The following is an 11,627-nucleotide window of genomic DNA, read 5'->3' on the forward strand; positions in this document are numbered from 1 at the left end:
TTATCAGAGAAGTGCCTACCTTATTTTTTTTTTTTACACTCCCCGAAGCTAGCCTGCAAATATTTTTCATTGAGCCCCCCTGAGTGACATGTGACAAATTCATAATAATAATAATAATAATAATAATAATAACAACTTTATTTATATAGCACCTTTAAAAACAGAGTTTACAAAGTGCTTTGACAATCAAAGTAATGCAGAAATGGGATACATAGATGGTGATACAACAACAGAAAGCCAAACAACCCTGAACACAAGCAAAAAGAAACTAGGGTGAAGTTAGCAGAAACTTAAAACCAGAGGAAAAATAATGCAACATGTAGGACGCATAATGTCAATATAAAATATTACAAAGAAATAGACCAAAAACAACAACAAACTCAATCAAACTACAAATAAAAGGAAATTAAATACACTAAAATAAATGAAAAAAGAAGTAGACGACATACAATAAAAGCAAATCTATAAAAAATTGATTTCGAGAAGTGATTTAAAAGAGATCACTGATTTTGCGAGCCTTGTCTCCTCGGCCGGGGTAGCTTACTGAGGTAGCCAATGTGAAAACGGGAATTGCCCTATTTAAAGCCAGTGTTTGGGCCATGTGGTTATAAACAACTTATTCTAAGGTAACAAAAAAAGCAACAGTTCTTACTTTTAGATGATTATACTATAAAGAAATATCCCGATTATATTATATTACAGTTCTGCCAATATACCACCCCTAAATCCCACACATTTAACCCTTAAGCAGTCACTTATTTCAAATAACAGTATGCCGAGATTCTTATTTATGGCCACAACTAACAATTATTTCTGTAAATGTTAGATCCAACTACAATTTATTTGATTAATCTACTGATTAATTAGTCTATACAATGTCAGTAAATTGTGAAAAATGCTTATCATAACTTCCAAGGGCCTCTTCAGAATGCTTTTCTGGGCCAAAATGCAATTCAAACCCCAAATATATTAAATTTACAGTGATATAAACAAGAGAAGAGCAGCACATCCTAAAATTTGAGGGGCTTAAATGATACAGAACCCTAGACACCTCTATTCAGAGGTTTTCTGGGCTTTTTCAACTGGTAGGAGACATTGGGTATAGACCCAGAACACACTGGATGAATTATATATATTTCATCTGACCGGGGAACAAATCAGGATCCACCAGGAGGAGATGGAAAATGTTGCTGGGAAATGGGACATCTGATTAACCTTGCTTAGCTTGCTGGTAAAATAAGAAATAAAATGGATGGAAACAATACAGAAATCAACAGAAAGCTGTGGCTACATTGATATTGTGCTTTTGTGTATTAGTGATGTGTAAGTTGGGTAAAACAGGCAAAAATTAGAGAATTAACCAGAGCTTCTGAAAGCTAGAGTTGAATACAGGTAGGAAAGTCTTTGTGACTGCATATTCTTAACTAAAACTCAACATATTCACGCAGGGATTGTAAACAGATTATTTCCTCAGAGCAATAAAAGCTGCACATACCACAAGTATGCACGTTTCACAATTTGTGCCAAATCCTCACATTAGATTTAATGATTAAAATCTTGTGTGCTTTGCATTGTTTCACAGCAGACTTCTTTCATCCTACAGTGTGAACAGAAGCAGTGCATTGGGTGGGGACAGTAATGTGGTATTTTCTTGAGGTGAAAAACCAGAAAAAAATCTAGTGACATTTCCACTAAGAGGTGGTGTTGAACTGCAAGTGTAGCCACCTGTTAGAAAATGGTCTATCAAACACATCATAGAGCTCCTTTTTAGTACACCACGCCTTTTGTGCCTTCACAGGGTGTTGATGGGTGCATTTAAGGTCACACAGGTCGGCACCTTGTGAAGTGTGTGCTGTCAAAGTAAGAGAGAATACTCTGTAGACATGCGGCTTCTACACGTTGGAATTTTTTGGGTATCTGAATGTTGTCATGAACTGTAGGTGTTGCTTTATTTATGTCCTCTTTGAAGAATCGCAACTGGAATTTTTGTGTGGGAGCAGCCAAGACACACTTTCCACTGCTGAGGGAAAAAAAGGTTGAAACCAACCTTAACCTTAATGTAACAGTCAAAACAAAAGTGTGTCACATAGACCGAAAGGTCACGTGAATAGAGAGCATTGTTAACACCACTTCAGATGTGTTTCTCAGGAGAAATACACTACGTGCCTATATCTCTGGTATTTTAAAATTTAATCTACACTGCAAAAAATATTCCATACTATTTGAGTACAAATCCAAAAAACAGTCACTTGCACAACACATGAGGCAGTCTGGCAAATTTGGTTCCTATGAGTCTGTCATGTATATTTTGAATAATGTCAAATCCATCCATCCATCCATCCATCCATCCATCCATCCATCCATCCATCCATCCATCCATCCATCCATCCATCCATCCATCTACCAATCCATCCACCCAAGTTTAAAGACAAAGTAAATTATTTGGCTTCCATTAAAGAACCCCAAATATACACACTAGAATCCAGTCCCCATCTTAGAGGGCAAACTGTTGAAATTATTCCTGCATTTTTTGTTAAATCACATTACGTAACACAAGAATATTTTCTTCAGTTGTTATAGTTATTTTACAATAAGAGAAAGGCTTATATTTCATTACATTACTACCTTCCTATATGACCCCCTGGAGTATAATACCCCATAATTACAACAGTTTAAGAAAATATTCCATTGTCACTTAATATGAAGGTAGCAATGTAATGCAATATAGGCCTCTCTCTTATTGTTAACTAAATATATCATACATATGACAGTCAACCTCCCAGTATTCTACATCCTAAAATTTTACATGGAAAGATGGACATAGCTGTATAAATTAAAATTAAATGTTTGGTAGAAGAGCTGCACCAAATGCAAGAAAAATTATATTGCGATTATTTTTGACAGATATTGCAATATGATTTACAATTCAAATTCAAACGACTGTGACACATTTTACCTTTATCAAAAAAATGCATTTAAAAGCTGCAGCTCCAGGTGCAGGTTTGGATTTTGCACTTGGCTGTATTCTGATTTTAATTATATTTTGATAAATTGTGCAGCCCTGTATAGTAGACGTAAACATGTTAAAGGAATAGTGTCTGTTGGGTAAATCTGTAAAGTAATATCCAGTGAGTCACAGGAAAAACTTATATAATGCGGAATTTAAAAAATGTTATTTTTGTGAAATTAATACTTAAATATCTAGTGTTCTCATTTTTTGTATTGCCACCCAGGAGAGAGAGAGAACATATTTCAAGTGAAGCACAAACATGTGGATGTCATCATAGTCGAGCCAGAGAAAATCACTTTTACAATAAACTCAACTTTATTGACAGTAAAAAGTTTTGAGAATATCGAGGGGCACGCATCTGTAACTGCAAGAACATCTCAGAAAGCAACATGACTTTGTTGAAATAATGAGGCAGTTGTACATCTTTAACTTTGAGGTAAAGTGTTTTGTCATGTTACATCATTCACAAAATATCGTATAACATTGAAAAGTCCACACAAGGAGACAAAAACCCATGCCTCATTTTCACTTCTTGAAATTACTTCACATTTCAAAAAAATAATTCACAATTCAGGGAAAAAGCAGAAAATGACAAGCACACATGCTATATTCCATTCACACACATTTCTCTACTTATCAAACCAAGTGCATTTTTAGATTACTTTTTTTCTCAAACAGTTTCAAGTATATTTTTGCCTGCGATCAAAGGAAATTAAACTATGAAGCAGCAAACCCACAATAACAAGTAAGAATACTGAGTTTGGTCTCATTCATGTTCCCAATATTAACATTGTCAGATAACTCACCGTACTGTAGCAATAAGGTATTTGGGTGCTATAAAGAAGCAGGAGGTAACATTTCATGGACTTGAGGAATATGCTGGATAAGATTTGGAATATAGCTGATTAAATACACCAAGGCTGAAACAAACAACACTAAATAGATAATCACAAGTGATAACTGAACAGATCCAAACTGATTTGTTAATCAATCTTTTAAATAATTCATTTGTTAATCCACTGACATGATGCAAATTGTTTAAAATCTCAGCTGCTGAGTGCAAATCCACTAAAGAATTGTTGTAGTTTGAACTGATATTTAATTCTCGTAGTCACACATTGCAGCAAACTTGAGTGTAGACCGCAAAACCAGTGCAACGCTGGGGGATTCTGTAGAAGGCCGGCTCCGTTTTAAAAACACACTGGTGTTGCAAATTAATTATTGTGAGTATTATGAGATTTATCAGTGCAGTAGAACAATCACAGAAAAAAAACAACAACTTGTAAAGCCATCAAGTGCTTCAGCAAAGATGTTCATATATAAGCAGGGAACCTAAAAGTGCAGTCCCGTATAGGTATAGCACCCCCGGGCCATCTCAGTCAGGGTCTTACTGTACACTACGTGGCTCATGGTCTGCTCTGCACCAGTTTTCTAAGGCTCACTTTAAAATCCAAATTTTACATATGAGCCCTGTAGGCCCCTGAATGTTCTCAAGTTCATCTCCCTTGTGACTTTGCTTCGTCCTGATAGTCTCACTGTGCAGCTGCAAAATATTCTCCCTTCTGAGGTGACTTCACACATGCTGTAAACAATGTATCCCTACAGCAGCGTACAGCTACTGTAGGAGTTAAGGCAATCCATTTCTGTGCTTCGTCTGTGACAAAAGCTGATCCCAAACCCAGAGGCACAAAGCTCTCAGTGCATATTAAGCTTACCTGACACACGACACAAAGTACCCTCTGCAACCAAAAAAGCTCTTAGTGCATACCAAATCTTAAAATGAACATGCTTTCATTAACTGCCTGTGCACAACCTCTCCAAAGTACTAACTACATCATTTAGCAAAAGATGGCTAGTCGAGATTTTTGAGCACCAGTTCCCCTCCAGTTTTTTTAAGTTAAGAGGAAACCCCCAAAGAAGGCACTTTTGAAGCAAAACTAGTAGTTTTGCCAGATGATTTTAAATGGGAGTGCAATTAATCTTAGAATATAATTTGCCTCCTCTAAACTTTAAATGGTGCGGTGAAAAGATTTTTCACTCTGCTTTAGTTTAATAAATATTCTCACAATAAAACCACAAATTCTTTTTACTTACTCTTAGGGATTTAAAGCAACTGATCTGGTGCAGAACAAACAGGAGCCTCCAACTTTAGAGAGCAGCGGTCGGCTCTCCTCAGCCCACCTGATGCTCCCCGCGGCTGATGTGAGACGAGAACTCGTAGCGGTCCTGGCTGCGGTGGCCACAGATGTTGCACTCGAAGGGTTGGTGGAAGCCGTGGCAGCCCATGTGGATGGTGAACATGACGTGGTCCAGGAACAGGATGCGACAGTGCCGACAGTGGAAGGTGCGCACAGGCCGGCCGTCCCTGTCTAACACCTGCACAGTCTCCCTGGAGGAAAGGGGTGAGACGGGGCTTCTCTTTGTGATGGTGGGGGGCACAGGACACGCTCTCTCCCACTCTGGGTCCGAGTCTTTGGCCTGGCTGGGGCTTGAGGTGGGATGGCTGCGGGGCAGTGCTGGGGTTTGGTAGTGGAGGTGGTGGTTGTTGGAGGTACTTGTCGGGGCTGTAGCCCTTGTGCTCTGCTCTTCTGCTGTGCTCTCTGTGTCTGTAGAGTCGGGGCAGCCGTTGGGTGAGGTGGTATGGCTATGGGCTGAGCGCTGGTCACCTTCACCTGCCTCCCGTCCGGCCAGGCCAAGAGACACTGCTGCCAGCCCACCTCCACCATGGGCTCTGGAGCCCTGAGGAGTCACGTTGCTTTTGATGGAGCCCATAACTGTGCGTAGCTCCGTCAGGAAGGCAGGATGGAGCTGAGACAGTGCAGGTGGCTCATGGTTCTCCGCCTTACCCATGCCGCCTTGGAGATGTGAACCAACCAGCCTGGCAGAGTCCCCAGCAGGCTGAGAGCTCATGAGGTCCCCGTCCTTCTCAGAACCAGAGGACAATTCATAAGGTGCGTCAGGTAGGTCAAGGCGTATGTGCTTTTCCCCTATGAAAAGGACATATCAGTAATAAAAAACAATTATGAAGGAGGGTCTCCTGGAGTTACTTCTTCTGACCCATGTTTTGGAGCAAGATGGATAAAGTGCCACCAAACACCAACTGCAGGTTGACATTTTGCTGACTTGCACTGCAGGACAGTGGACAACATTTTTATTAATGTAAATGTGTTATTTTACTTGATTTAATGGTGCTGCTGTTTTTATTATTTTATTCTTTTTTCAAGTTAAAGATATTTATAGGACTTTTATGGCCTTTATGTGATAGGACAGCTAGAAGAATGACAGGAAATGGTGATTAGCGAGAGTGGGGATGACATGCAGCAAAGAGCCACCGGTCAGACTTGAACCCAGGGCCACCGCGGCGAGGACGCATATTCTCTTTTTAAAGGGGCACACGTTCAACCAACTGAGCTACCCAGTGCCCCTATTTTGCCCTACATTGCCCCTAACAAATTCCAATGGAAGCGCAACTATGGCGATGAAGTATTGAATCATGAATCTTGAATTAGACAAAGACCACATTCTTTATATTTCTGTAGATAGGTACAGAAATATAAAGAATGTGGTCTTTGTCTAATTAAGTTAAGTTAAAGATATATCATTATGATGGTAAAACTGAAATTAAAAATAGAGTGTCCATGTTTAGGTTATACACATATATTTACACATGGATTGTCTTATTTAAAACATTTTTTTTTTAAAAAACTCACCCAGAAACTTCTGCGGCGTTGACCTCTTGCGTTTGGTGGTGATGCCAATAGCCAGTCTATCCACAAGCTGGACTTTTTCATTAGATGGCTGGAGCACAGGTTTAGTGATCGTCTCCATGTTTACGGACTCTTCACCTACAAATAGAAAGCACCTTGTCATCAACATAACGACTAACTCATTCTGTGTATAAATAAGTTAAACTTGCTCTCTTCAATCTGTTTGCAATCATGCATTAGAGGGTTTCATGTTTGTGTGATATGTTACCCTGTGCTGTCTGTGCGTTGACAGCTGTCTGATGGTCCAGACTCTTCAAATAGCTATGGCAGCGCTCTAGATGTTCATCGAGAGTATTTTGTTGCTTGTAGCTGCGAGTACAGTAGCTACACTTGAAAGGTTTTCCCACCGTTGGAGAAGAAGCTGGAATTCAGAGAAAAAAATATTTAAGTAATATCTTCAGAGATAGACAAAATGACCAAAATTTCACCAAAGACGGTGGATACTGTTGATCGAATGTAATTTGCCAAGAAATATCATGTAATCTACTAAAGTGGTGTTGTTTATCACTATGTTTTTGGAAGGGGATTTTTAAAAAAATAAAGAATAACTAATTACTGGCTATCTTTGAGAGAATGGATTTCCCCATTGATAAGCAATTCCCATAATTTTTCGATGTTGCTCACCAATGACGCCAGAAAAACCGTTCAACCCTTTACCGCAACATTTCCTCTTACGGAGAGAATGACGTCAATTCGCCGAAATCCACTTTGCAAGAATCTTTTCTTCGAAAATGAACCTCTGAGACCCAAAGCGAACGACCAAGACCTACTGTAACTAGACTGTATAAGTCAACACCTATTGAATGTGTGTTCACAAATTGAGGCACTTACAGGATTTCCTGTTTTCAAAAACCGTAAATGTCACATTATTGTCATGTGTTTTACTGTAGATTCTGGAGAAGACCTACTTCCTCTGAGCTTCAAAGAAGGGGGTTGTTCTAATGAGTCCCCACTTCTGCTGCTTACTGTTGTTTCATAGATTTATACCTCATCACAATATGGATTAATGTTGCTATAGCACAGCTGAATCCACGAGGTTCAATAATTGACTAAGCACATTTTTTTACAAATATCTTCATGGTGTATGATTGATGTGCTCGGTACTGTTGTATTGCACTTAAAGCTCACTGATTTACCTGCGTGTGTGCGTAGATGTCCAGCCAGGGCATCTCTCCGGCGACAAGCGTAGTTGCAAATGGGACATTTGAAAGGCTTCTCTCCTGAATGCAACTTGATGTGGCGCAACAAGTTCCCCTTTTGGGTGAAGGATGCGCCACACTGGTTGCACTGGAACGGCCTCTCGCCTATGAACACATAAATGGGCAGAGGACTTTAGATGCAAATCATTTGAAGTATTGCCTTTATTGTTAACACTGGCTTGTTCCCTCACCTGTGTGGCTACGCTTGTGCACCATCAGCACGTTGGGTCCGATGCAGATCATACCACACACCTCACACTGCAGCTTCCCATTGGGCAGCCGTATAGGTCCTGGTGAAGCAGCATTTGGACTGGCCATGTCATTGTAAACGCTTCCTCTGTCTTTTCCAGTCCCAGCGTACTCCACGTTGCCCTCTTCCATGGGGTCTCCCCTGTCATCCCTCCTACTGTCGTCCCTCACAGCCTCTCTGTTCTCTGGCTGCTGAGCACCTGGTGACTCATCATCGCTGCACAGCTCAACCTTGATGGAGTTTGCTGTGTGAGGAAAGGGGGGGTGCACATTTAATTTCATACATCAAGAGACAAAGTAGTCACAATAAAAACAAAAGAATAACTGACCACTAAGGGAGCGGTGTGGTGAGGACTGCTGACTGTTTGGAGATTTCGCTGAAGGACCCTGCAGCCTGCCATAAAAATCCTGTTCTGTTGATGACTCTCCTCCATTACCTGAAACACAAATATGCCCACATTATTAAAGTAAACATTAGACTGTACACACAAATGTATAGTAGTTTCTCCACTATTAATGAACTTGCCTTGTGCATATGAGCGTCCATTGCAGTCATCAGCATTCATTCTCTCACCAGATGCCTACCAGAAACAAGGTTTAAAAACAGATTTCCAATATTACTCTTCCCAATTCATCTAGAAATGTATTTTTTAAAAGATCCAGTCACATGAAAGTTGTATGAAACACATTGATACTATACAGAATATACTTACCATCTGTTTGTTGTTACAAGAACAAGGTAAAGAAAATAACTTTAGGCTTTCAATTCCAAGTGTCTAATAATAAGTGATAAACTACAATAAGTAATAAATTAATTTAGTAAACTTGGGTACTGCCCTGCTGTGTCTGTATCATGTAGATTCTTCTGCACCGTGGCAAGCAAATGAATATGAGAGGCTCCACATTTATAGAGAGCTAATGGCCAAGAGTGTCAGAGGAGGAGTTAAAGTACCGGGGATGGACAAAATGCTGAAACACCTTACATTATTAAGATAATCTCAGCAAAATTAAACAATGGTCATTGGTGCTTTTTTATATTTATGTAAACACCAACTCTACAACATCCCTGTGTACATTATAATGCTGTCTTTTAACTTCATTTGTCCAGCTTTGTTGTCCTCATTCCTACTAGCTGTTATGTCTATTTATGTGTAAGTACATTGATTGTAAGGCAGAAAAAAAATATGTGTACACACATTTGGCCTTTAAAAGTGATTCTAATTCATTAAGATATAAAGACCAAACTTTAATGATAGAAGAGAGGGAAATTTCGGATTAGAGCAGCACAAGAAGACAACCAGAGAAGGGAAAAATACAGATAATTAGAACGAAAAATAGATTATAACACAGATTTTCTTTTTAAAAATCTGAGTTAGAAAGCTACAGAATTAAATAGTACATTACCCACACTAATGTGCATACATATGTAAGGTATAATGCACATATTTTTATTTAATTTTTTTACTAATGCATATACTTCATTTTATATTTTTAATTTTCATTTTATTTTGACTTATTTTTTATTTTTATTGGTTTATATTATTGTATAATTATATATTATATATAATGTTATAATGTGTGTGTGTGTGTGTGTGTGTATATATATACATATATACATATATAATCAATTGGGTTTTATCCACGTGAAGATGCATTCTATGTATTCTCCTCTGATCTTATTTTTAGATGCAGGTTTTATTATGTCTTTATGTCTTCTGTGTCTTCATGTGGAGCACTTGTGGCATGTAATTTCTTTGATGTAGAGCACGCAGGGCTGCATTTCTTGCATGAAAGGTGCTGTACAAATAAAAACTCTATTAATCTCAAAATTTAACAATTTTAATTCTGCTAAGATTAAGTTTACAGATTTTTTTTTTCTTTTTATTGTTTACTGCCCAAAATATGTTGTCCACCCCCTCTGTGTTCGTGCAATAAGCTAAGGAAAAATCATAGGAGGAGGGGGGGAATTTTACCGTAGGTTGCATGATGCAGTTATTCCACAGCACACAGGAAAGTGCAAAGAGGCATGCAGACTACACCAATTTCCAACAGTGGCGGTGCTGAGTTACACACAGAGAACATATTGATTTCATCTGACCATGTGCTCTATGTAATTTTATGTTAGGAAAAAAAGACAGATAAAAAAAAAAGCCCTGATATACAATGCTGCACCTTTTGCTCAAATGGATGACAACAACAATGGACAGAGGAGCCTGTGGAGCGAGCTGGGGGGCGGAGACAACACATCGCAGGGAAAATTAATATCCTGGCATTGGCCGCGCATGGGGAGCAACAGGCGCTGATGCAGCCGGGAGACGCGCCAGTCACACCAGGGCACGGCGATTAAAAAAAGGGGGACGCGCAACAGCACCGACCCTTGACAACCCCTTTCTATGCGACTGACTGTGCAATAAAACACATTACGCTACAATTTAAAACAATGCTTGTTCATGTATGCTACTTGTTTTAGCTGCTCGGTGGTGCTTTGGTCCGTTATGACACCAATCAGCTCATGGACGGTCGAGACAGCGGCGAGACACCACGGCAATTTGTTGCAGGAGTTGCCCCAGTCCAAATTGTCCGCATGATCGCAGCTGTCATCCAACATCGAGCACGTCAAAATGGGTATACAATGTTTCTCGTGAGCCGTTGCTATGGCACCCGACCACACGACAAATGGCATTCACCCCACCAACTCCTCAAAAACATGCCGTACTTCCAAATTAAAACCGATGGATGGTCTTACCGAGCGCCGCGGTGAAGTCCACAAGCCTCCTCCTTACCTGGCGACCGATCGGTGTTTTCCTTTTTAATTGTCTGGATAGCTGTTTGTTTTCCCAGGCGACGACAGCATCTCCGGGATTTTTTTTTTCTACCTGGGAATCCCAAAGAACTTCCGGGCCCATGCTGGGATGCAGACCGAATAATTGTACAACAGAGCTCTTGATTCAGTGATTGTCGAATGCATCGATGCATGTCAGCTCCGGGTACAGGTGGCAAAAATGTCATGAAATGTTTTCCATATTAAAGAAGATCTAATGGGCTCATATGAAGATTATTATAGTCTGCTGCGCATTATTTCTGCTTGGAGAAATACCGGCAACAAGAGAAGCCTGCTGCATTTTGTAAAATCATTAACTGGAAAAAAAGAAAAGAAAAAAAAAACAGAAAATATTCATGATAAAGTCCTCTTCCGGAAATGCAAGTGGAAAACCAAGTAGGCGGGTTATTTTACCAGTTCTCTCTCTCTCTCTCTCTCTCTCTCTGGTGTCGGTTTATATACCTTTTAATACATTATTATGACAATTTTTTTTTATTTGGTGTGAAATTAAAGGATATGTACTTGGTAGTGTTGGTTTTGCGTTTGCATTTAAGTGCAAGCCAGCACACATTAAAACACAA

At 39.5% G+C, this 11,627-nt stretch overlaps 1 protein-coding gene across 3 annotated transcripts; it reads right to left on the reverse strand.

Annotated features, from left to right (window-relative positions):
- Positions 1-3,302: 3,302 nt before the first annotated feature.
- Positions 3,303-11,494, reverse strand: ikzf4 (IKAROS family zinc finger 4). 3 transcript variants are annotated; one of them, XM_088082171.1, is made up of 8 exons: positions 11,009-11,494; positions 8,752-8,806; positions 8,555-8,662; positions 8,168-8,470; positions 7,914-8,081; positions 6,986-7,138; positions 6,721-6,855; positions 3,303-5,997 (listed from the first exon to the last, which is right to left on the reverse strand). In XM_088082171.1, exons 1-8 carry the CDS (start codon positions 11,129-11,131, stop codon positions 5,183-5,185), a joined length of 1,860 nt encoding a protein of 619 aa, XP_087938297.1. In that variant the 5' UTR covers positions 11,132-11,494; the 3' UTR covers positions 3,303-5,182. The 3 variants fall into 3 exon arrangements, with proteins under 3 accessions (XP_087938297.1, XP_087938299.1, XP_087938298.1); XM_088082173.1 differs by having other exon boundaries at positions 10,972-11,494; XM_088082172.1 differs by having other exon boundaries at positions 8,939-11,494.
- Positions 11,495-11,627: the final 133 nt, after the last annotated feature.

The sequence above is a fragment of the Plectropomus leopardus genome, chromosome 9 (assembly GCF_026936395.1).
Source record: "Plectropomus leopardus strain MGB_pleo_1.0 chromosome 9, ASM2693639v1, whole genome shotgun sequence".
In the NCBI taxonomy this organism is placed as follows: Eukaryota; Metazoa; Chordata; class Actinopteri; order Perciformes; family Serranidae; genus Plectropomus; species Plectropomus leopardus.

Excerpts from the sequence above, each read along its gene's own strand:
- ikzf4 (XM_088082171.1), bottom strand. The coding sequence starts at position 11,131 with ATGGGCCCGGAAGTTCTTTGGGATTCCCAGGTAGAAAAAAAAAATCCC. Across the intron at positions 8,663-8,751 it reads TGGACGCTCATATGCACAAG|GTAATGGAGGAGAGTCATCA; the intron begins GCAAGTTCATTA and ends TTTGTGTTTCAG. Across the intron at positions 8,082-8,167 it reads GCACAAGCGTAGCCACACAG|GCGAGAGGCCGTTCCAGTGC; the intron begins GTGAGGGAACAA and ends ATGTGTTCATAG.